The 26,616-nt window shown below is 39.5% G+C and overlaps 1 protein-coding gene across 1 annotated transcript in view; it reads left to right on the top strand.

The window, feature by feature from the left end:
* FRAS1 (Fraser extracellular matrix complex subunit 1) overlaps nt 1–26,616 on the top strand; it is a 420,760-nt gene that overhangs the window by 350,875 nt on the left and 43,269 nt on the right. Inside the window, exons 52-62 of the mRNA XM_072745521.1 lie at nt 471–621; nt 1,929–2,088; nt 4,392–4,560; nt 6,758–7,004; nt 8,248–8,592; nt 10,381–10,541; nt 11,093–11,240; nt 17,794–17,999; nt 21,416–21,572; nt 23,931–24,131; nt 25,708–25,895. Coding sequence (XP_072601622.1) covers nt 471–621; nt 1,929–2,088; nt 4,392–4,560; nt 6,758–7,004; nt 8,248–8,592; nt 10,381–10,541; nt 11,093–11,240; nt 17,794–17,999; nt 21,416–21,572; nt 23,931–24,131; nt 25,708–25,895 — 2,133 coding nt within the window. The remainder of the gene's footprint in view (nt 1–470; nt 622–1,928; nt 2,089–4,391; nt 4,561–6,757; nt 7,005–8,247; nt 8,593–10,380; nt 10,542–11,092; nt 11,241–17,793; nt 18,000–21,415; nt 21,573–23,930; nt 24,132–25,707; nt 25,896–26,616) is intronic.

Genomic DNA, 26,616 nt, shown 5'->3' with positions numbered 1-26,616 from the left:
ATTTAGCCAGTATATTTGGGCAATATTGGGGTATGACATATTTATCTTACACAATTTCAAGAATTGTGATTGACTCCAGTAGGGTATAAAGTGGCGGTCTTCCCTGCATCTTATCACTGTTTCAATGTTCCAGACTCAAGTCCCACCACCTGAAATTCCTCCTCCAATGCAGGTAGAATTAATCTCTCCCACTCCCATATATGGACAGTACTCTTTTTATATCTCCCCTTATGGCTCTTGCCACAATTACCTTGCACACGAGCCTTTGTTTCCCAGTAAAATGTGAACACCTCAGGGATGGAGGCTGGGATGGTTGCAATCCTCATAGCCTCTTTAATCCTAACAGAGTTTTCCATGCAGTAAATGCACTCACTAAATCATTGTTGAACAGAATTAAATTCTGAGTCAGAGGGTCTTGTTCTGGCTTTATTCCCACCTCAGAAATTAAATTTAATGGGTTTCTATTCCAGACAACCAACTTGATCACCAAGAAGGAACTGCTGACCATGGACCCAGACACAGAAGACCTGCATCTTGTCTATGAGATAACAGAGGGCCCCAATCATGGCTATGTGGAGAGCAAGCTGCAGCCTGGCAAAGCTGCTGCTACTTTCACACAGGGTGGGGACTCAGGGCACCGAGAGATGGGAGAAGTCTGTTCTAACTTTCTCGAAATTGTCTGATCTTTCTCACAACCACTTCTAGCTACTTACCCCCCAGTCACTTAATTGCAAACAAAAAAGATCGTTTAGTGTCTAACCGTCCAACTTTGGAATTTTACTTCTCCCAGTTTCCACTTCCCATTACTCTGAATTATGGTAAAAAAAAAAAAAAAGAAAGAAAGAAAGAAAGAAAGAAAGAAAAAAGGAAAGAAAGAAGAAAGAAAAAAGGAAAGAAAGAAAGAAAGAAAAAAGAAAAGAAAAGAGAAAAGGAAAAGAAAGAAGGAAGGAGGGAAGGAAGGAAGGAAACAAACACTTTGTCTTTACCATGCTTGCTCAGCTCCCAGGTTGCTTTATGTTTTGGTGAGATTTAGTGGAAGGATCACATGATATTGATTGGTTTTCTTCTTTTTCTAATTGAAGCAAAGTTGGTATACAATGTTACATTAGTTTCAGGTATACAACATACTTGGTTTTCCTTAAAAACAAAACCAACAACCATACTTTATGAAATATCTGTGATACTATATGTCTTATTTTTTCTCTAAGGGTTATAGATTGTTTTTAAGTATTTAACAAAGAAAGTAAAATCAACAAGGGTATGTTGCTCAATAGAAATATTTTCCTATTTTGAATCACATCAAGCAGACCATTTTGTATTTTAGTAGTCTTATAAGCATGTCAGACTCTTCTAGACTTCTTTTGAGGATGGCCCTTACCTTGAACAGTCATTGCAAAAACTGTCCCTTGTAACTCATACAGTGTATTTCCCTTTTCTCCCTGTTTTCAATCTTAATGTTCTCTCCTAGAAGAGAACATTTTATGTCTTGTGTGGTTGTTTGAATTCAACCCCAGCTTTTCTTAGTAGCATATACCTTCCAAAGAACCTTATTTACAAGGAAGTCGGGGTGAGTGTGAGCATGTATACAGAGAGGATGGAGTCAAAGACTCTTTGTCAGCACTCAGATTTGACTTTAATATTCCAGAGAGATTCATTAAATCTCTCTAAGACCCTGGGATTCTCATTTTACAACAGCATCAAGGTACTTCCTGGACATATAGACAGCTCTTTTGCCACACAGAGCTATAGGATTTTATTTTAAAATCTGGCAGACACATTTATTTTTAAGACTACTATCCCTTTTTTTTGTTCTTGGGAAATTACGTTCTGTCTACAGCCCATTAGAAGAATAAACTAGGTATGTTGGCATGGAATCTCCGAGGCTGCCTACATCCCTGGGTTAATTCACAATGTGCTTTTTCTCACAGAGGATGTGAACTTGGGATTGATTCGTTATGTGTTACACGAGGAGAAGATCCATGAGATGATGGATAGTTTTCAGTTTCTGGTGAAAGACAGTAAACCCAATGTGGTCAACGACAATGTCTTCCATGTTCAGTGGTCCCTCATCAGCTTTAAATATACCAGGTACAAGGGTCATTGGTGTTCATTCTTGAGAAGTGAATCGGGCAAGCAGAGGAGATCAGATTGAAGTACCTGGGGGTCCACTCTAGTCATCTGATGGTGATGATGGTGGGGATAACAATAATAGAAATGATAATGTCACCAAGTATTTTTTAATACTGTGTGTACTGGGCACTTGACATGCATCATCTTGTTTAATACTTGCAATTGTGAGATGAGTGCTATTGTTCTCCCCACAAGAACAAAGCAATGGAGACAGAAAGAGGTGAACTAATCTACCCAAAGTCACATAGCTAAAAAAGCAGTAAAACTAGTACTGAAAACCGGTGATCTTAACTGTTGTGCTTTATTGCATCGCCTACAAGTATTTTTGCTTCTGCCTTCAAGTTTTAGAAGATAATCCAGGAGAACTGATAAGAAACAAAATATGCATCCGATACTGGCTGAAAATAATCACTGGTGCATAATAACAACATCTTTGCCTTACCCTCTACATTCTCTCTGTTCTCAGGCTTGTATTCTCCCCTCATTCCTTTGATGTTCATAGGATTTGATGTCCTTTGGGAAAATTTCATAGCTTAATATAGACATGCTTTAGGGTGCTTTTGTAGTCTTTTGAGGGGTTGAGAGGCAAACAGGCACCAGCTTTGGTAAAGGTAGGCAAGCACAAGGTTGATTTATAGGTCAGATTACAACTAAGATTATGATTATGTGGGGGAAATCATTCTTGAAGTCTACGTTTCAGAGACTTACTATTCTAAGAAAGCAATTTCATGATGGTTATGATGAAAATTGGAATGGAGGTGGGAGATAACATAAAAACTTGATTTCATGTGCTGGGCCGTTCCACTCTTAGTCACATAGACTTGGAGAACTTAGTAAGATATTATAATCAGCTTTTATATATGTAAGCTTTGCTGTTATTTCCCTCTTGTTTATATCTCCTTAAAAATTAAATAAATGGGGACATCTGGGTTGCTCAGTGGTTGAGCATCTGCCTTCAGCTCAGGGCATGATCCCAGGGTCAGGGATCGAGTCCCACATCAGGCTTCTTGCGGGAAGCCTGCTTCTCCCTCTTCCTGTGTCTCTGTCTCTCTCTCTGTGTCTCTCATGAATAAATAAATAAAATCTTTTTTTGAAAAAATTAAATAAGTGGACTAAAACTGATCACTTTTTCTGGACAACCCTCAAGCATTTAATGGGCTGAATAGTACAGTGTCCCAAAGCTGGCAATGAAAACTAACCTGTTAGAAGTACTTTGCTGGCAACCCTCACAGCAACAAGACATAAGCCCTGTGATAAAAAACTCATCCCCAGCTCAGACCCTACTCACTCATGTCTTTTCTAAACTTAGATACTTATGAATTAATAGCACATGGAGAGTTTGCCTTCTACTTTGCCAAAGCAATACAAATTCATAGCAGCAAGCTAAGTTACCCCTGTGTTTTCGTCTGTTTGTGCTGTTATAACAATACTGTAGACTAGATGGCTTACAAACAATAGAAATTTATTTCTCCCAGTTTAGAGGCTGGGAAGTCCTAGGAAAAGGTGCTGACAGATTCGGTGTTTAGTGAGGAGCCTCTTCCTGGTCCATAGGTAGTTGTCTTTTCCCTGTGTCCTCACATGGTGGAAGGACCAAGGAACTCTGTGGGACCACTTTTATAAGGGTACCAAACCCATCCATGAGGGCTCCACCCTCATGTCACCTCCCAAATATCAACATATTGGGGTTAGGATTTCAACATAGGAGTTTGAGGGGACATATTAAGTCTATAGCACAGTGTCACAAAACTCCATTTGTCTAAACAGTTTTGTTACCTAGGCCCAATTCTCATTTTCTTATTTCTGCCATCACCCTGACTCCTTTGCACACTTCCTGGAGATCTGGTCCAGTCTGTTCCCACCTGACCTAAGTCATTAATTGCCTTGCAAGCAGCTTTCTTTCCTAGGAACTCACTATTCTAGTTATTCTACCACACTAGGGAGAGATTGTCATTTCTCTGTGTTTTGATGTACAAAGTACATAGTTCCTTGGTGCTGCCCATCTTCTGAATGACTTCCACCTTGCTCTGATAAAGGGGCAGATACCATTCTGCATCCACAGCCTCCTTGGTCTCTTGGTGCTGTGACTGTCCCAGGTGAACACGTTTCCTCAATTTATAACCTGGCTTCTTAAAGAGACCAAACTGCCTATTCTCTGAACTATATGACACCAGTAGCCAACCAGAAGAGACAGGCATTAAACAAATGGATTCCTCACAGCTCCAACTCAGAATTTCAGAGACTGCCTTTTTGTGTGTTTCTAGCTATAATGTCAGTGAGAAAGCGGGGTCTGTTAGCGTCACAGTGCAGAGGAGGGGGAACCTGAACCAGTATGCCATCGTCCTGTGTCGCACTGAGGAAGGCACTGCCAGCTCCAGCTCCAGGGTCAGCTCCCAACCTGGACAGCAGGACTACGTGGAGTATGCTGGCCAGGTAGGTGTGCAAGGGGGCCTCTGAATACCGATCACCAGCGGGTACCAGCCAGGGCTGCATTGTGGTGTTGGCAAGTGTGGCACCTTCCCCCTAATTTTCACCGCACCTCCTTTTCCATTGGCACCCTTCCTCGAGTGATTTTCCTGTGTTCCCTTCCCGCAGGGCTGAGTTCTTCCCAGTCCTACTCTCTGTGGAAGTTTTAACTGCTGAAGTCTGGATTATCTAGCTTCTCAGTCTTTACATTTTGCTTCATGGCTAAAAAAGGTCTCCAGGGCATCCTGTTCTACACAGGGCTGTTGGGATCCAAGCCCTTTCTCAGTCCTTGCCCTTCTCTAACTGAAGGGGAGGGCAGAGGAGGGTGTGGGGGATGGTTGGGAAGCTCTTGGAAGAGATGGGTAAGAGATGATGGGAACTTGAGTTTCAGTTATGAAGCCAGGTTGGAAACAAGTGGGTAGACTGAAGATGACTAAGGACTGATAGAATTTCACAGCAGATTAGAGAGTGGGCAGAAGCGGGAAAGGGATGGTGATGCCCTTTGCTGGGAGGGGACGTGGTCAGAGGAGCAGGTTTGGAGATGGGGTGACCTTGACTGTGCTTTGGACAAGCCAAGTATGACGAGCCTGAGACTGAGAGGACAGCTGTGTTGGTTGGCCGGAAGTGCAGAAAGCAGTTAGGGTGGCGCTACATGTGCAGGTCTCTACCACAGTGGTGGTAACTAGTGCCAGGGGGGATGAGACAGAGCAGAGAGCAAACACAAAAAGAAAGGAATAGGACTTAAACAGTAAACTCCTTTATGGTAGGATACCCCGTATTTGTCATCTTTTATGTTTGGCATGATACCTGGTGCTTCCTAGGTATTTCTTAAATGTTTTTGCAAAGTAAATTCACTGTTTTTATGACATCATAAATCTCTGTAAAGAGGAGCGGACTCTCTCTTTGAGTTATTTCAGCTGGACTGAGGTCAAATTTAAATGAGGAATCAGAAGAAAACAGATACGCCAAGGAATCTTTCAGCAAAATCATAATAAAGAGTACATACTTGTGTTTGTCAAGGAAAGACGAAAGGTAGTGGGTTCTAGAACTAAACAGAGATCTAGAGATGTTTCATTCAGTTGGGAGTGTTTTGAAATGTGGAGTTTAGTAAATTTTAATTTGATTAGTTGATTAGATATGGAATAGTAATTTTTTGCTGATGGAAATAATGTGTTTTTCAGATTTGTGTGTCCCTTGAGGTTTATGACTATTTTACACATTTTAGCTATCTCAATTTACACAAAGTGTAGTCCAGGCCTATTTTCTACTCTTTTAGTTTTGGATAAGTCCATAACCCTGGTTCCTTTTCAAGGTTTTATCTTTATCCTTTTTTTTAAGACAAAGTAAAACCAGAATAAATCCCTGTAAGTTCACAATTGTGTGAATATAAAATGATTTCTCTTTTTTGTACCAGGCTAAATTCATTTACATTATAGATCTAGCCTATCTTAATGGCAAAGGATTTAGTTAAATACAAAGTCAAAATTCAGTCTGCCTTGTTCATATTATAACTTTCTCTGGATTCAAACTCCATTATTCAGGAAACTGAAGATTCTATATCAATTTTTATTGTGTTAGCAATATGGTAATGGTAATAAGGATAACATCTCACATTTGTTCAGTGCTTTAAAATATATCGTGTCATATAATCTTCCCAGTAAATATGCAAGATAAGCATGTGAAATTGTTATTTAGCTGATAAGAACTGATATTTAGCTGATGAGGAATCTGACATTTGTAAAGATTCATACACTAACCCAGCTTAAAGTCAGAACATTACATTCCAAGTTCAAAGATCTTTCCAGGTAAATTTGCCACAAATATAAGGGGACCTGAATAACCAAATGACTCTTGCTATCCCAAGTGAATTAATAAAACAAGATATGAATAGTTACCTACATGTTTTTCTACAGTCACCAAATAGTAGAAAGATGTCTTTGCCCTCCATGTCCTGATGCGGTAAATGAGCTCCAGTGTGTAGATGAAGGCTAGGGAGAGGTAGCCAAGTGTTCCAGGTGATGAACAAGAAGTTGGGGTAGAAGAACCAGCTGTTTCATTCAGTGCTCTACCCACTAGATTTGGTTCCTATTTTCCCATGATGTTCTAGGGGAGTGAGCAGGGGAATGAGGTACAGTAGAACTCTTTGTTTTTTCCTTTGTGACAGGTGCAGTTTGATGAGCGAGAGGACACCAAGTCCTGCACCATCGTCATCAATGATGATGATGTGTTTGAAAACGTTGAGAGTTTCACCGTGGAGCTCAGCATGCCGGCATATGCCCTATTAGGGGAATTCACCCAGGCGAAGGTCATTATCAATGACACCGAGGACGAGCCCACATTAGAATTTGATAAGAAGACCTACCGGGTCAACGAGAGCGCTGGTTTCTTATTTGCACCTATTGAAAGAAAAGGTCTGTTGGTGCCAAAGGTGACAAGGAACTATAACAATAGCTAGCTTTTTTTTAGCTCTTTTTATGTGCCAAGTCCTCATGTACCATATTAACTTCTGTGTGTAAGTGCGTTATATGTATTAGCTCATTTAACTTCCCAGAACAACTCTAATAATGATCCTACCTGTAGTGAGCACTATTGGAAAGCTTCTCTTAGTTCAAGTTGTTAGCACTCCCATTTATTCTTTAATGTGACCAGAAGACTGGTCATATTTTGCCTTGCAAATTATTCATGAACTTAGGATTCCTAATCAATCACCCAATCTATAAAATACTTAGTAGCCCTGGTCAAGGAGGGAAGTTTGTAAGAACTGGCTTCTCATCTTAGTTTTGGAAGATAGAAAATATATTTTAAAGATTTCCCTACGTGACTGTCATGTATAGAGCTCAGATGAGAAATAAACCATGTATGCTAAATAAAGGGCAATGCTTGAGGGATTGAAAACAAAATAAAGATCGTATGCATTTGTGATTGTGCAAATGTTGAGACTTTTAAAGTCATGGAAATTAAATCCTCATTCAAAGCCTGAACATGACTATAAGTGATGATGTCAGGTTTTTTATTGAATCTGCTGACTGTTAGTGTAACATACACTGTAGATAGGGTAAACCCTTGGTGATGCCACTTGGAAAACAGGCAAGCCCCATTGATTGCTCTGGGCCAGCGAGCCAGGCCCAGAACAGGCTATCTTCTGAGGACATGGCAACACTAATAAGTAAAGTCATTTGTACAGAGATGCAGGTTTTATTTTGTTTTGTTTTTCTTTTCTTAAACAAGCTGATTTCTCCCTGGAAATTAAAGTGCAGAAGTTTATTCAGAAAGGCAGTGAACTGTGCTCAGAGTACTACCTTTGGGACTCAATTACTTTGCTACTTAAAGTACCAAATATGTCTCTTATCTTTATACCCGCTGTGGTCTTAGATGTTGAGCAATGAGTCTTGTGAATTAACAGAGCACAAAATTCACAGAATAGGAAATCCATTTTAAGTTGTTTGGTGAAGTATCTGGAGTATATTAAATCCTCAAGTGGTTTATACCACAGGCTTAAGAAGCTGCAAATGCAGGAAGGCTTCATGTCAGAGTTTGAACAGAAGTAGTGATGGAATGGGTCAGAGGGAACCAAGCTTACCAAATTATCAGAGATTTTAAAATTTGAGAAGTGCTCATTCAAATGCTTTGATTTTCTTACCATTTGTATTTCAGGAGATTCAAGCAGCATTGTATCTGCAATTTGCTACACAGTCCCTAAGTCAGCTATGGGAAGTAGCCTCTATGCTCTAGAATCTGGCTCTGATTTTAAATCTAGAGGGATGTCTGCTGACAGTCGTGTGATATTTGGGCCTGGTGTCACCATGTCCACCTGTGATGTCATGCTTATTGATGACAGCGAGTATGAAGAGGAAGAAGAGTTTGAGATTGCCCTGGCAGATGCTTCTGACAATGCCCGCATCGGAAGGGTGGCATCAGCCAAGGTGCTCATTAGTGGTCCCAATGATGCCTCCACTGTGTCCCTAGGCAACACGGCTTTCACTGTCAGTGAAGATGCAGGTAATAGGGGATCCCTGGGTGGCTCAGCGGTTTAGCGCCTGCCTTTGTTTGGCCCAGGGCATGATCCTGGAGTCCCGGGATCAAGTCCCACATTGGGCTCCCTGCATGGAGCCTGCTTCTCCCTCTGCCTGTGTCTCTGCCTGCCTCTCTCTCTCTTTCTGCCTCTCATGAATAAATAAATAAAACCTTAAAAAAAAGATGCAGGTAATAGAGAATCCCTGGGATTCTATTGCCCACATCCTGATCCCTTTCTTAAACAGTTTCCTCTTAAATTTAAGAATGTCCTGAAGACATCTGAGAATGCAGTGGCATTCTGAGGAATGCCTCAGTGACTCCATTGTCAGTCTGAGACATATAATACCAAGCATTAAGACCAAAAATGGAAGGTAATGAAGAATAGGGAATTCCATCCACTTTTCTTGCCCTGGTTACTGATGGCAGGGAGGGATCTGGCTTAGAGCTTCATTGAATGATCTCTGTGGTCCAGAGGAAGGACATGGTGCTAAGCATTTTAGCTTCTGAAGGTGAGAAATATGATCTGTTTTGAGGATGGGGGTAAACTTACTTTAGCATACTGTTAGCTGCCAGAACAAATAAATTCCAAAGTTTAGTGTCCTAACAAATGAAACTTTTTCATTCATATCATGCCCCAAAGCAGTCAGTGGCCAGATTTATTCCACCCAGGCTCCTTTCTTCTTTTGGCTCCACAAAGGTCTCAAAGTCTTCTGAGTGCTACTAGCAGACATACTGCCAGAAGGGGCAGCAGCTGCGCTGAGCATCCAGTGATCTGAGCCACCTGGTCAAGGTCATTCACCTCTTTGAAGGTGATAGTCTGAGAGATAATGGGAACAAGTATTTTTGAGCACTTACTCAATGCCCAGCACCATGCCATCTGCGTTCCATACATTCTCATTTAGTCTTCTATAGAAAAGAAAACATTATATAGAAGAGCAAAGGGAGGCTCAGAGAGATGAAATAAAGCCTCAGAGATCAGTAGCTAATATGGCAGAGCTGAGATTAGAACCTAGACCTTTCCTATACCATGTTTCCTTCTTATACACCAAATGCTCAGCCATGACTACTTGTCATCTTGCAGCTTATTGGCTGAAAAAATATGATTGATGGGATTTTCTTTTGCTTTTCTTTGACCTTGATTGGGAAAATAGCTAAAAATCTACAGGTACATCATTAGGACACTACAAAGTATGATGTCACCGTGGACCAGAAGATGAGCTTCATTCCTAAGATAAGCAATAACACACATGGTTTAAATAGTGATGTGTGCACCACTCAGATAAAATAGGGAAATCAACCCAGTTAGGAACATTTAATTAGGAACATGCAGCTTCAGGCCCCATAGAGTTCCTTAGCTGGTTCGTTCTTAATTGACTATTTCCTATATCATCCCTGAGGCTCTCGTCTTGAGTTTCTTCTCCTGAAATAGGCTTGAGATGTTTTTTGATGGGCCCTCTCCAGTTTGTTTTTCTCCTATGAACCGTGTCTTTCATAAAACCACAAAACCACTTTCTCCTAAGGGCTGTCTCTCCAGTACTAGCTCCATGAGGCCCTCCTCCAGGTCTGCTCTTCATCATATTGTTAGTAAAAGTGGGGGGTGGGGAGTGGCACCTCACAGCCTTCCTCAGAGGGATCACAGGAGCATCACTGAAATTGTATTAGACAAGCTCACAGGGTAAAGCTGCTGCTGCTGTGAGGAAGAACATTATTCTGAAAACCCACTGACTGCTGGCCCAAGACTAACCATTGACATCTCTGTGGATATCCATTTAGGTACAGTGAAGATTCCAGTTATCCGCCATGGGACTGACCTTTCTACCTTCACATCTGTATGGTGTGCAACACGACCTTCAGACCCAGCTTCTGCCACTCCAGGAGTTGACTATGTTCCCAGCTCTAGGAAGGTGGAGTTTGGGCCAGGTGTCACTGAGCAGGTGAGCATAGAGCAGTCAAAGGCCAGCTGGGCCTGTTAATATGGGCTCTATTCTGCTCTCCAAACTCTATGGAGGACTCTAAAAAACCCTTGCCTTATTACTGTCTTCCCTTTCTTCACAAACACAAACATGCAAACAAAAGAATAAACCCAGAGAAAGCTTCTACAAACTCTCCAAGTGACATTGTCAGCATCTAATATCCATCACCACAGATTTAGTATATGAACTGTACTTGTTTAATGTAAATATCTAGAGACAGAACCCCTAAAGGTTTTGTAAGAGATTATCATTTTATGGACTAAAATATTTACTGTAAGACCACTGCAGAAAGCAAGTTACCACCTTTGTACTCTGCTAAAGGCAAATGGCTGTTGTGTGTCTGTAAGGTTTACTTTGATTTTTCTTCTTCTTATATTATTTTTTAGATCAAGATTAATCAACGTATAGCATATTAGTTTCAGGTGCACAACATAAAATGATTCAGTATTTGTATATATTGCGAAGTGATCACCATAATAAGCCTAATCAAAGTCATGATTTTTTTTTTCTAGTATTGCACCTTGACTATTTTGGATGACACTCAGTATCCAGTAATTGAAGGGCTAGAGACATTTGTGGTTTTTCTCAGCTCAGCACAAGGGGCCGAACTGACCAAACCCTTCCAGGCTGTGATTGCAATTAATGACACATTCCAGGATGGTAAGATATTATAGATGTCAGCTCGTGGCTCAGACTATATTTTTGTTTCTTCCTTTCTTTCCAAATATATGACATTAGAACTCATTCACATTTTCACTCAAGAAATTGTGTGTGTATGAATGTGTGAGCACATGTATGTACCTACTTTCCCCTAGAAATATGGGAGAGAGATAAAAACTCATGTTTCTGCTACTGTGCTAGGCACAAAAAGATATATAAGCCTTGGGCCCTGTCTTCAAGAATCTCAATGTCTAGTTGGGGAGATCAGACCTTTAAACAGAAAAATTAGAATATATTATGATAAATGACCTAATAGTGCTATAAATCCAGTAGTAGGGAAGCAGAGGTGACTGAACAGCAACTATATGTGGAAGAACCATAGATTTCACAAAGGATGTGATATTTAAACCGGGTTTTAGAGTATGATATGAGTTTGTCTAATGGATAGTGAAATAAAGTTTTGTCAAATGGAGAGATATAGTACATATGCGCTATAAAATTTTGAAAGACACATATTTGGAAAACAATGAGATACTTTTGTTTTAAGCCTGGCAGGAGATGAATAGAAGGAAATGAAATGTAAAGACAGGTTGGAGTCCAGTTCTAAAAGGTCTTCTTATGTTGTAGCTGGCCTAAGGGATCTGTAAGCAGAGGACCAACAGCTGCTTCTAAGCAGAGGAGTAGTATGATTTCTGAGGGAGGAAACTGACACTGGCAGTCCTGTAGATGATGTACAGGGAAGAATAGACAGCAAGTATATGAACAAATTAGCAGTCGCCACTGAAGATTTAACCTAACTAATAGGAAGATGGCAAGGAAAGGACAGTTGCTTCTTGGGAAGAGTTGATGAAATTTAGAATTGTCAGATTCTGGAGTTCATAAGATCAGGTCAAACTTTTCACATAAAGCAAGAGGACCCTCATTAACGTTGCCAGTGGTTGACAATAGCACCCATGACCAGACTCTTTCAGCGACTGAAAAGTCACCAGAAAAGAAATAGGCAGCCAAGCAGGGTGATCCTTAATGCTTTCATTTATTTTTAAATTATTTATTTATTTAGATTTTTTTTAAGTTACAGAAAAAGGGGCATGTGGGTGGCTCAGCGGTTGAGCATCTGCCTTCGGCTCAGGTCATGATCCTGGGGTCCTGGATCGAGTCCCACATTGGGCTTCCCATGGGGAGCCTGCTTCTCCTCTGCCTATGTCTCTGCCTCTTTCTCTGTGTCTCTCATGAATAAATAAATAATTTTTTAAATGACAAAAAAAAAATATACTATGAAAATTAAGTCTACCTTCTACCCCTGTCTCCTAACTCTGGTTGCTCTCTTAGACAACCATTTTAAACAGTTTATTGTTATATGTACCCTTCAAAGGAAAAAAAATATGTGTGTGTGTGTGTGTGTGTATATATATATATATGTGTATATATATATATATATATAATGCATATGTAATGCAAATGTCCTAAATAAGATCTTATTTTAGACCTAGGTTTATTGAGATCTAACATATACAAATTAAAATTCACCCTCTTAGTCCACAATTCTGAGTTTTGACAGATGCATGCAGTGGCGTACCCACCACCACAATCAAAATGTGGAACAGTTTCAATACCCTACAGAATTCTCTTGTGCCCCTTTGCAGTCAATTTCTTGCCTGACTCAAGCCCTGGCAACCACTGCTGGTTTTATGTCTATATAGTTTTTTTGCTTCCAGAATGTCATATAATTGGAATCCTGTAATATAGCAACTTGGGTCCAGCTTCTTTCATTAGAATATTGTGCCTGGGAACCATCCATGTTGTTACATATATGAGTAGTTCATTTCCCTCACTGCAGAGTAGTTTCCCTTTATATAGATGTACTACAATTTGTTCATCCATTCAGCTGTTGAATGACATTTGAGTTGTTTCCAGGTTTTGGCAGTTATGACTGCAATGACTATCAATATTTGCATATAGTTTTTGTGTGAATATAGGTTTTTATTTTTCTGGGGTAAACACTTAGGAGTCGGGTTGCCGGAATGTATGGTAAGTGTTTAACATTATAAGAAACTGCCAGCCTGTTTGCCAAAGTGGTTGTAACTATTTTGCATTACCACCAGCAGTATATAAGAATTCTGGGTGCTCCATATCCTCACCAACATTTGGGACTGTCAGCTTTTGGTGGGATTTCTTTAGTTATCCTAGTGGGATTTCTTTAGTTATTCTAGTAGATGTATAGTGATGTCCCATGGTTTGAAAGTAATTTCCCTAATGACTAATGACACTGAGATCTTTCCAAGTGCTTACTTACCATCTATATATCTTCTTTAGCAAAGTATTATTCAAATATTTACCTCATTTTTAATTGGGTTATTTTTCCCTCTATTATTGCATTGTTATAAAATCTGGACAGACATTTGTGTTTTGCAAATATTTCCTCCCAACCTGTTGCTTGGTTTTTGTTCTTTTAACAAGGTCTTTCAACGGGCAATCGTTTTTCACTTTAAAATAGTCCTATTTATCAATAATTTGATTATGGATTGTACTTTTTATGTTGTTTCTAAGAAATCTTTCTTTGACCCAAAGTTACAAAGATTTTTTTCCTGAATTTTCTTGAGGAAGTTTTAGTTCTAATTTTTAGATTTTGGTTTATAATCCATAAAATGGAAACTTTTAAACTGTGAACAAGATTATAACAAACTATTTTATATTATACATTACCTCAGTTTACAGAGTGTTATACTAGACATTATCTCATTTGCCGATAATCTCATGTATATTTGTTAGTATTTCTGTAGATAAGGAGACTAGAATCAGGAGAGTACACTCAATATCTCATACAGAGAAGGACCAGCATGTGTTCTAAGACTTTGGCTTGTCCATATTTTTTGCACCACACTAAACAGTCCTATTTGGTGCAGCAGTAGAATCTGTGAGATGTGTTTTTTTCCTTATTCACTAAAAAGAAGAAGGAAAGAAATTCAGTTATTCTTATTCTTGAGAAGGTTTCTAGTTCTTTTCCATGAAAAGTAGTTAATTTCCTTCTAATGGGATGGAAAGGGAATGCAAAATCAGAAGTCCTAAAATAAAATACCAGCCCACCACTTCCTACCTTCTGGCCTTAGACTAGGAACATAAGGTTACTGAGCCTCATTTTTTTAATCTGTAGGTAATTAAAGTACCTACTGTACAAGGTTATTGTAAGGATTAAATTAGATAAGGTTTGTGAACATATCTACCATGGCACATAGTAGATTTTATTACATGTTAATTTCTTTTCTTCCTGACACATCAGTAGTTTATCACACTTGCCCGTGGGACTCCAGTTATGTGCAACAAAACTCATTGCCCCATATGAACAGAAAAGATTCCATTTGGATTTTTTTCTACGTTTTATTGATGAACATTAGGGTTGCAAACTTAGAAAATGAATATGTTAGATATATCTCATGTTTCAGGGAGGTTACAACAAACTGTATTCAGTCAGGAATTCATCCCAGAGAAAGAAATCCCCAAACCGATTTCAGTAACCCATTGTAGTGTTCAGTGGTTGTGTCTATCGGTCATCCTTCTTCTTAGTTCTTGCTAATTCTTGTTGAGTTTTTTCCTTGTGTACATTGTAAAGTGGAAAGATCTTACCTTCTCTCTAATCTTTACAAGCTCTTCTACTAGTGAAACAGGTTAATAATTTGACCAAAGTCATACAGAGAGGAAGTGGTGGGACCAGACTTAAAACCTAGGTCTGTTCTATCCACATCCAGCCTTCTGGTTTTATACCCTAGCGTACTTACTCTTCACATTGCAGTTTTAGTTGCTCAATGTCACTCAGTTCCTTATAAAGTCAACTTTCAGTCCTCCAAGTGACCTTAGGTATTTTGTCTTTCCACAGAGTGATCTCAGGCCCTTAAATCATCTAAGTAGTTAATCTCAAAACACTTTCCTATTTGTACTTTCTTCTGCTGCTCTGTACCTGGAGTTAGACTTTGGTATGGACTTGAGGAATGCTGAGCAAGACAGGAAAAGCCTTGTAGCCATGATCTCATCATACACCTGGATGTGCACTATATCCTACCTACTCTAACTCTTGGAGAACTGGACACAGGATTTCTCCTAAATCTCCAACCTAACTATGGCCCATAAAGAGGCCCGTGAAAATCAGAGGGTGGCATTTGCACTTACTTTATCAGTTACTGAGAATATTAGTGGATAACATTTTCCATGCCTAAAACTGGCACCTAGCACTGTGTGGGTTACAATGGAGTGGAGAGGAGAGTCCCAGCATCTATTTCAGGACAAAGGACTAGCACAAGTAAGGAAATAACTACAAATTGGGCTGTGCATGATGAATGTGCTGAGAGTGTGACAATAAGTGTATGATACCCAGGGCAAACCTGTGAACCTCCACAAGTCATCCCTATTTCATGGGCACACATCCCATCGGTGTGGAAGGAGAAGGTGTTCTATAGTCATGCAGAACTGAGAAAAGTGCTCCTACTTCCTGAGGGGATTATAATCAGGGTACTGAGAAGAGAACATGAAATGACATATATGGAAGCCCTTTACATACTGCCTGACTTCGACTGGGCCTTCCTTTGTATGCCATAAACCCCCATGTACAGATCTAACACTGAACCCACCTTATGGTTTTTCCATTGTCTCTTGCCTCAGTCTTCCACCAGACTAGTCGCTCCACAAAGCAAGGACCATTCCCTGCATGGCATGCAATCATGAGACATGTTTACCCACTGCCCTTACTTCTATTTCTCTCTTTCTCCCTCTTTTTCCAGATAGGGAAAGGAATGAGGCTTAATATCTAGTTAAAGAGGAAGAAAAGGAGTCTTTTACAGCTCAAGAAGAACTTTGGGTTGATTAATACACGACAAAACTCAAACTTACCCCTTTCACTTAGAACTATCATCTGACATGGTGCCTCTCAGGCCAGGAAGAAAAATCAATCCAAAGCTTTAGATAATCTTTCATGAGCAGAAAAGCTTCCTTGCTTGTTGTTTTTACCTGCCAATAAGTTTCCTTCTTGTCCTTCTATGCTAGGTCATGTCATTGCCACACACCTTTTGACAGTACAGACCATTTTCCTAGATGACAGAACCCTAAATGATAAATGTTCGGGGCTTAATGCCAAAGTTGTTAATTTTCCTTTAGGTGTGATGTTCTTTTAAGAAGTATCTTTTGGGTTTTTCTTTGGTAATAAGTGATAACTCTTAGATTTAGTTTAGATAATGAGTTTGCTTTGTTTTTGCTAACACCAGTGGTTCTGAGCAGTGGGTAGGTTGGAGTCAAAAAACTTTTTACATATTGACTTGCAGAATGCTTGGGTCCTTGCCTTTTGGTTCCTTCCTTTCAGGTTTGGCAGGGCATATGCAAGACACAGTGAAGAAATAGGGGACTACAGCTTTAGGGTCAGCTTCTGCCATAGGATACTTTGACATGTGACTGACTGGAGGGATTACTTCTTCATATTGTTCATTAAGAAATCAAGAACCAGTAGGGTGCCTGAGTGGTTCAGGCAGTTGAACCTTTAACTCTTGGTTTCAACTCAGATCCCGATCTCAGGGGTCATGGGATCAAGCCTCACATCAGGCTCTATGCTCAGCACAGAGTCCACTTAACTTTCTCTCCCTCCCTCCACAAGCTCTCTCTCTCTCTCCAATAAATAAATAAATCTTAAAAAAAAAAAAAAAAAGAACCAGCAATCAACAAGATGTTGGTCTCAAAAGATGACATGTCTTAATGTAGAGCATTATGTAGGCATTGTAGGAAGTAAGAAAAAAAATGATTCTTCATATTGAGAACTGTTGACTGAAAAGCCCATGTTTTTTAACACAATGTGGCTATAGTCCCTTCTTAAAGTCAAATGAGATCATTTGAGCTATAAAAGAAAAGGTGATTTTATAACAGTAGACACAGACTGGGAGCCCACTGGCCAAATTCAACATGTGGGTATCTTTTATTTGGCACAAATGGTCTGGCCTATATGGAATTTCTTTTTACCATTTTAACTGATTACTTTTTTGAAATTTAGCAGATAAGACATAAAAATCCAGACTTCTGATTTCATCTGAAAATAGGCCTGCACTTTCCTCTTTACCAATGTCCCCATTCTTCCCTACTGTCTGTCTGGCCCAGGACCAATGTGAGTGGCCATTTATTTTCAGGCTTACACTGCTTTTTTCCTTTTTGTAGCCTTAGACGGAATTTGAACTTTTTTGCATACTCAAGTCTTAATAAAAATTTTCCTTACACCTGGCCCATTTCTTTACTTGCATTACTTATCTGCATTTGAAATGGGGGACTACACCCTGAAGGTAGGAGAAAACAGGTGCAAAATTGATTTATTCTGTTTCATTAGAAGTACACTCAACAGTGGAAGCAGTTCCCTTGTCTTGGGACCAACCATGTCTTGAAATCTGCTTACCATCTCTGATTTGCCAGCCTCTGGTGGCCCTTAGTAGACCTTTCCTACCAAGTGGCTACTGAGGGCTTCTGAGAACTATGGCCACCTTTTCTCTGTCTCCCACTAATGATGCCTGCATCTTTCCTTATGCTCCCCTAGTGCCCAGCATGCAGTTTGCCAAGGATTTGCTCCTAGTGAAGGAGAAGGAGGGTGTCCTGCAAGTGCCCATCATTCGGAGTGGAGATCTGAGCTATGAGTCATCAGTGAGATGCTATACCCAGGGCCATTCAGCTCATGTCATGGAGGACTTTGAGGAGAGAAGAAATGAGGACTTTTCGAGGATTACATTTCTGAAAGGGGAGAAAGTAAGTGGATTCATGATGGCTGAAAGATCAGATTGTGTTTTTCCTTGATACCTTTACTTGTCCATAATGAAGTAATTTAGACAAATTCTGAACATCCTAGGAATTCTTTTACTAATTGATATTATTTGTAATATTATCATCAGTCTTATATGGCTTTCTTCTTTGTATCCTGTTTACAACCAAATAAATATATCATTGGTTTAGCTGGCAATTTAGAGGATATGTAACATTTCTGGAATTTAACAGAATCAAATGAATGAGGCTTCTCTTAATTTGCAATTGCATTCGAGATGAACACACTCCACCAATGTTACCTAGAGGAGGACAAGACAATTCTCCAATACCTGGGCCCCTGTCTCAGGGCAGCATATGTTCTAGTATAGAACCAATAGGATAGTACCAAATAGGTAGACAGTTGAGCAGATTCAAGCCAATAGAATGTTCTCTTCTTAGCAATACACATGAACAGTGGTGTATATGGGCATAGGAACTCCTGAGAAACTCCAGTCAGTAAGTATAGCTGCATTAGACTCAAAGCCTGCAACCTCAATGTATGTCAAAAGTGTATGTATATGGAATAGGAATCACATTTCCCCATTTTTGGATTTCAGTTTCAGATAATTGAGTCACTTGCACCCTCTTGATTCAAGATACCCAATCCCCATTGGTCATTTCAAGGCCTTTCTCTTACTTTATTTGTTTTATTTGATGCCTAATCTCTAGCCACATTCCATTCCCCCTCTCAGAACTCATCAATCTGTCGTGTTTAATGTGTATCCCTTAATTTATACTTATTCTTTAAAAATGCTGGTTGTAGAACATGGAAGACTCCTAACTCTGGGAAACAAACTAGGGGTGGTGGAAGGGGAGGTGGGCGGGGCGTGGGGGTGACTGGGTGGCGGGCACTAAGGTGGGCACTTGACGGGATGAGCACTGGGTGTTATTCTGTATGTTGGCAAATTGAACACCAATAAAAAATAAATTTATTATAAAAAAATAAAATAAAAAATAAAAATGCTGGTTGTTTTGTATGCAAATTTTAACTTATAAAACTACTGTGTTACAGCTTCTTCAAACTTTTACTGTTTACTCAGAAATATATTTTAATATCTGTCCACATTTATGTGTACATCTAATCTATTGCTGAGATAGTGCATAATATTTTGTGATGTGTATTTAGTACATTTTAACCACCCACTCTTAGCAATAGATAGTGAGGAACTCCAGAAATAGTGCCCAGTCATCTCCTAACACTCTGCCACCACAGATAATGCTGCAGTGCACAACCCCATACATAGCCAGTTACAAACCTGAGTGGGAATTTCTTTGGATATACACTCAGCAGCAAAATTGCTGGGCCAAAGGCCATGTATGTACTTACTTTGAAAAAATAGTGTCAGAATACTTTCCAGAAAGTTATTAGCAGTGGCATGAAGGTTGTTATAATCGTATATCCTCTCCAACACTTAGCATTACTCATCTTTTTAATTATTGCTAATCTACTATATATAAAGTTATATCATTTTGAAATTTGCATTTCTCCAGTTACTACCAGTATATATGCCTGTTAGCTTATTGGGTCTCTTCTTATGTAAATTAATTGTTTTTATCCTTTGTTTCTTATTATTGTATTGTTGCCTTTTCCTACTGATTTGCAATCTTTTGTATATTCTAAGTATTAATTTCTTGCCAGTTGTAGACATTTTAGACATTGTAAATATTTTTCCTGTCACTTATCTATTACTTTTGATCATGGTGTTCTTAGTTGAATAGTTTTCAATTCTGGTATAGTCAAACATATCAGGTGTTTGCTCTATGATTAGTCCTTTTGAAGTTTAGCATTAGAATATCTTACACATCCAAAGTTACTGCAAATTCTTCCCTGTTCATCTTTACTACCAAAAAAAAAGTGATAGCTTCCTTGGTCTTTTTATACATTCATGACTCATAGAAGCCCTGTCTTAGTTATATATTACGGGAATTTTACTGGTGGCAGGTCAAAACATGTGTTTAAAAACATACACAAATACTACAGATATGATCTTCAGCTTCAAGTCTACATGTCTATATTTGTTTTAAGTTCAAAAGAGGATTCTCTGCCTATCCAGGAGACAGTTTATAATTTAATAAAATTATAAAGAAAATACAGTCTATTCATCTATATGTTACCCACATGACAACCTATCATTCTTCAGAAGTGCACTTTGGAATCTTCATTTTCTCTGGCATGCTCAGCAATTTGTCTTTGAAACTTGTCATTCATTAGAATGTCCTTTTTAAAAGGATATCCTGAAGAGTCACTACTAAATTCATGCTTTCTATCAAGAAAAAAAAAGAGACATTCTTTAGGGGCTTAAAATCAGGTTAGCAAGCTACCTATAAATGTTCACAGGATGTTCTCCTTCCATTTAGTGTGATTTCAGAAGTATGAGAGTAGAACTTCTCTATACCCACAGAATAGCAGAGTAGATTTAAAATGGTTCAACTAAAAATAATCCTACTTCACATCACATGACTCTACTGTTGAGGTTACTGCATTATCTAAAATGTTTTGGCCTTATGTTTTCTTAAGAATAGAGTGCTCAGTAAAGAATACTCAGTATGGGAAACACTTGATTTCTTTCCATCAAACAGGGATTTAGATTATGTTCTCAGACTTTCAGGACTCAGCAGTTTTCAGATGAGACACCATTTGACAGAACATTTGAAAGGTGCAGCATTGAAAGATGTCTTAAGCCTAACAAGAAGCCTTTCTGAACTTCTTCTAAAACTCTTCAGTTTTTACTGAGGGAAAGGACCATTGGTTAGCTCTTTCCAGGAATCCTAATCCATATGTTAGACCCCCAACATCAGAAATTTGCCTTTTTTTTTAAGATTTTATTTATTTATTCATGAGAGACAGAGACAGAGAGAGAGAGAGAGAGAGAGAGAGAGAGGCAGAGACACAGGCGGGGGAGAAGCAGGCTCCATGCAAGGAGCCTGACCTGGGACTCGATCCCAGGTCTCCAGGATCAGGCCCTGGGCTAAAGGCGGTGCTAAACCGCTGAGCCATCTGGGCTGCCCAGAAATTTACCTTTCATAATGTGTATGTACACATTGGTTTGATTAGGGAAAGTGCACAAATTTCCTACAGGTGCATTGGAGTGGGTTACTTTATTAGTTTTGTTTTGCATAACCCATGATGAATCATTCAGTTTGGAATGTTCTAATACAGGACTCTGCATATGGGTATGCCCCAGTCAGGCATGAACTGTTAGATTTAAATATTCTATTTTGCAAATGAAATCGTTTGGATCCTTTTGAATTTGTGCTGCCTCTCTGATGCTGCAAAAAAGAAAAATCATTTTCTAGGAAAAGCAAGAAAATTACTGATTTTTCACTGCAAATGTTAATCTATCTTATAACATTGGCTCTAGATGAAGAACTGTACTGTTTCTATCCATGATGACTCCATGTTTGAGCCTGAGGAACAATTCAGGGTCTACCTTGGCCATCCTCTTGGAAACCACTGGAGTGGAGCCAGAATTGGGAAAAATAACATGGCCACCATCACCATATCCAATGATGAAGATGGTAACAGAAGATACTATCTTTCGTTACTCTTTGGTTGATAGAATATGAACTGATGTTTTACTAATAATGTAATTATAGGTGTTTTATAAAAATGAAAGTACTGTAAAAGTGTCTACCGATAACAATCTCAGAGTATTTATATAAACTGTTGGCAGCCAGTGATCATCTTCTATAGAATTCCAATAAGTTTATAGGTGTGCTTAATCTCATTATTCTCTATCACATTGCCAAGAGAAAAGGAATGGGTATGGTTATAAGCCAGGACAGAGATGCTAAGAATAAAACCTGTGTAAGTCACTGCAGTTCAGGAGCAAGATTAGAAATATGATCAGAATGAGTTGAATCCAATGAACTAATTTAAACACTGCCACCTTCCCAGAAAAGTCTAATTTCTCAGTTTTCTTCTAATTGATTTGGCCTATTAACCAAAAAAATCTTAAATTCTTTAGTTGCGAGTCAGCAAAGAATGACCCAGGCACTGGGGAAAATAAAACCAAATCTGTTTCAAATTGGCACATAATTTTTTTATTCAAATAGATATTTTGAATGGATAATAGTATTACAGATAGTAATAGCTGTTTTTATTGAAAGTTTACCGTATACCAAGAACCACGCTAAGCATATTACATTATCTTATTTCATGTAATCCTGACAGTAACCCCTTGAGGTAGGTGTTATAATCCCCATTTTATAGGTGAAGAAATTGGGCCTCAGCAAATTTATGTAATTTATGCTCATAGTTACATAGCTGTAAGCAGCAAAACTGGTTGTAACCCTTATTTTATCAGATTCTAGAATCTACATGAGAGTTAGTGAGACTCCAGAGTTTCTGATATAAAATCAAGGGCAACTTGGACACTGGGTAAAATAAGAAGAGCCAGACTCAAAGCTAAATTAGTCCTTTGCCTAAGGACTCAGGTTCAGATCCTGAAGTGAATGAATGTCTCTTGCTCACACAGAAACCCTATGATTGAGGCTCAGAGAGGTAATAAGGGACTCTCCTAAGTTTCAAAGAACATTCTTTTTTTTTTTTAAAGATTTTATTTATTTTATTAATGAGAGACACCGAGAGAGAGAGGAAGAGGCAGAGACACGGGCAGAGGGAGATGCAGGCTCCTTGCAGGGAGCCCGATGTGGGACTTGATCCCAGGACTCCAGGATCACGCCCCGGGCCAAAGGCAGGCACCAAACCACTAATCCACCCAGGGATCCCCTCAAAGAACGTTCATTAGACTACAAAACCTCCAATGAATCTTATCTTCTACAATTAGGAAGAATTGATTTTCTCAGAGGGAAAGAGGAAAATGAACAGAGACTCTAGAAATTACTGCAAAATATTATAGTATGTTAGAAATAATCTAAAACTTGTAATTACTCTCAGTTTTCCCTTTTTTATCTCACTCCACCACTACCACTCACCCTTCCCCCTGAGAATATAATGGAAAAGAAGGCACAATTTGAAATTTTTGTAAAAATCAACATATTAATCACTTTGTAGCAATGAGAATAGTACCTCAAACCAGATTGTGTTAGGAAGTCTTGTGTTCTTCATTAAAACTACTCATTCTTGGGATCCCTGGGTGGCGCAGCGGTTTGGCGCCTGCCTTTGGCCCAGGGCGCGATCCTGGAGACCCGGGATCGAATCCCACATCAGGCTCCCGGTGCATGGAGCCTGCTTCTTCCTCTGCCTGTGTCTCTGCCTCTCTCTCTCTCTCTCTCTCTCTCTCTCTGTGACTATCATAAATAAATAAAAATTAAAAAAAAAAAACTACTCATTCTTAACTAAATAAGCTGTGAGAAGTTAGGAACATTTAAGGGCTTGGAACATTTAAGTTAGGAACATTTAAGGGCTCTGAAAAGAAGGACCCAGAAGATCAGAGACGGGAGATGGACTTGGAAAGTTTAGGTAGTGTATAAATGAGATAAATTACAAAGCTTAGAAATTTATATCTCATAAGTGAAAAAGAGTCTATTCATGCAATCAGTCGATAAGTATTTATCAAGGGCTAACTCTGAGTCAGTCCCTTGATAAAGCGTGTGAATTTAAAAACATTTTGTGAGCTGTCATGCCCAGATGGAAACTTGGACCTTATGTATTTCAAAATGCTTAAAAATAATCCCCCCACTATGATTTTTAATAATAGGCCTATGAAAAACAACTCCTGGAGAATCATAAATTCCTTTTCCAAAGCTCTGCTGAAGGGTAAAAACTGATTTTTGTGATCCCAAGCCATTTTACCTTTGTATCATTTACTAATGTGGAAAAGTCCCTCTTGTCTTGATAAGGTGTTTTCAGGGGAGTGGGAATCCTTTGTACTTTTCTAATTTGCTCTTGTTTTCCTAATCCTGTTTCCTTAGCCCCTACCATAGAGTTTGAAGAAGCTGCATACCAAGTCCGGGAACCCTCGGGGCCAGATGCTGTAGCCCTCCTGAATATCAAAGTGGTCCGCAGAGGGGATCAGAACAGGACATCCAAGATTCGCTGCAGCACTCGGGATGGGTCTGCCCAGTCCGGAGTGGATTATTACCCAAAGAGTAGAGTCTTGAAGTTCAGCCCCGGTAATCGAATGCCAACTCTGATCTGTGGATTTTACTTAATAGAGAGGCAAATATCCTGTATTTGAAGAAAGGAATGAGCAGAAAAATAAAAGACGAAAACAGTAGTACTTATTAAGCATCAAGTACTTATTAGGCACACATTTGCTATTACAGGAATCTTTACAATTTTTAATTGGTAAAAATTGGCATTGAGAAAGAACAAAAGTAGATCCCTTACTTCAGAACTTCACCCTTGGCATCTGGACTCATTTAAAAGAATTTTTTGGTTGTTGTTAGCCTATGATTTGGTTGAGTAATAGATGCATTTGATTTTAAAAGAATAAACATGACTGCCGTCATTCAGTAAAACATAGGACGAACGCTGTGTGCTGGGCCCTTCAGGAATTACTAAAACCCAGGAGGTACAATCTCTGTGCTCCAGTCGTTTAACGTCTGCTAGGAGACAGGATACCCTGCTAGATTTCCAAAAAAGGTTTAGAGAGAACCGTGGAGATGAGTCAAAGGACAAGAGAGAGAGATGGGATTCAGGTCGCAACTAAGTATTGAACTATCCCCTATGTATTAATTTGATGGGAGAAATAAGACAGAGAAGGAATTGAATTATATGCTAGATCTTTTTCACAGAACTTCCTGGAGCAATATAAGGGGAAAAGACTGGTGTAGATCCTGGAACCATTTGTGATATAGCCAGAAGTAGGCAACAGTGGTAGGAAGCCTTTTCAGAGACATCTTGGCAAGTAGGGGGAGGAAGTGACTCCCTCAGGAATGAGGGGGGAGGGGTCTCTGATGTCTTTCATTCCACTGGAGTTTTAAAGGGCTTTTGGCTCCATCCCATGTACATGTGTTTAGTGTTTGCCAGAAAGGTAGATGCCCTTCCTCAGCCTCTACACAATGATTCTTCTTCCATGTGTCTTTACTTTTTCCTTTCCTTTTCTGCATAAGGATCTGGAGAAAAGACAGGTTGTGGAAGTAACCCAGCCCGGGTGTTTGTAGGAGAGGAAGAAGGGGATACCACCAGGGATATTTGCACCTTCAGAGAATCATTTTACAGAAAAGGAAAGCAGTTCCTAAGGCTCTAACCCTCTTCATCCCAGCCTGCCAAACCTTTATGCTATGGTCTTTGTGGGGACAGTATGGTAGGAAACCTTTGAGATACAGTTCTCAGGACAGCTTTGATGGGTGTCTATGTGTGCAAGTACAGCCACACAGGAGTTCATGCCTAAGTGTAAAGGAGAAAGAAAAATTAAGCAAAAAAACTCATAACCAGGGTGGAGTGTATTTTGGATCATAGATTTTTATTACTACCAGCTAGTGTCAGACAGGAGCCATTAATCCTCATATGGTGTTGAATAGTGAATCTGCAAAACTGAGCCTCTATCACAGGTGGAATTTGGTCTATAAAATAGGTTTCTCACTTGAGATAGGACTAAAGTGATTAGCAGCCACTGTATTTATAGAAAACCTCTACAAGAAAAGGGCAGATTTTAACAAAATGTCAGCAGTGCCAACCTCCACTGTCTTAGGTAGGTCACCTAATGAGAACTTTTGCTGTCTTTCTGTTCTGTCCTTGGTGAAGGTGTGGATCATATCTTCTTTAAAGTCGAGATCCTATCCAATGAAGACCGGGAATGGCATGAATCCTTCTCCCTGGTCCTTGGCCCAGATGACCCAGTGGAAGCAGTTCTTGGTGATGTGACCACTGCCACCGTGACGATTCTAGACCAGGAGGCAGCAGGGAGTCTCATATTGCCAGCACCGCCCATCGTGAGTACTTGACCCAATAGGTTCACTGCTTTTATGTCCTAGTGACTAATAGATGATAACTTGAGATAAGTAGTTCTGATGCTGTACTTCTTCATTCTTCTAACACTGGTTAACACAGGAGCCACCTTGTCCCTTCCTTCCCAAATCCCCTCCCTGTGCCACCACCTCCAGGGGATATTTGGCAATGTCTAGTGACATTTTTGGTTGTCACAACTGTCACACTAGGTGCTTCTAGTGGGTGGAAAGCAGGGGAGCTGGTAAATATCCTACGATGCACAGGACAGCCTCAACAACAAAGAATTATTTGGCACACATGTCAGTAGTGCTTAGGATGAGAAACCCTGTCCTAGCATAAGAGTAAGACCAAATCACGTTCATACCTTAGTCTGATAAACATAGGAAGTACAATACAATTGATCTTCTCACTTCTTTGGTGGGATCTAGGAGAAGGGGAAAAAAAGTAATGATATCCCATATCTATTACCCTCCATACTTGCCACATGCATAGAGTTAAGTATTTGCAGAAGTGTAGTACCCAGTTTCCCAAGCAGAGGATGTAGAGAATGAATGCACTGACTTTACAATTAGGAAGAAAATGTCTAGAGGTTACCAAGGGAAATTTAACTCATAAAAATGAAGCAGTCAGAATAAGTCTTCTAACCTCCCCTGGCTAGTCTCATATAGTAGAAGGATCATTCCAAAATTTGTCTCTTATCTGACC

Source organism: Vulpes vulpes, unplaced genomic scaffold (assembly GCF_048418805.1).
Source record: "Vulpes vulpes isolate BD-2025 unplaced genomic scaffold, VulVul3 u000000899, whole genome shotgun sequence".
NCBI classification, from domain to species: Eukaryota; Metazoa; Chordata; class Mammalia; order Carnivora; family Canidae; genus Vulpes; species Vulpes vulpes.
This window is presented reverse-complemented; position numbering and strand designations above follow the sequence as displayed.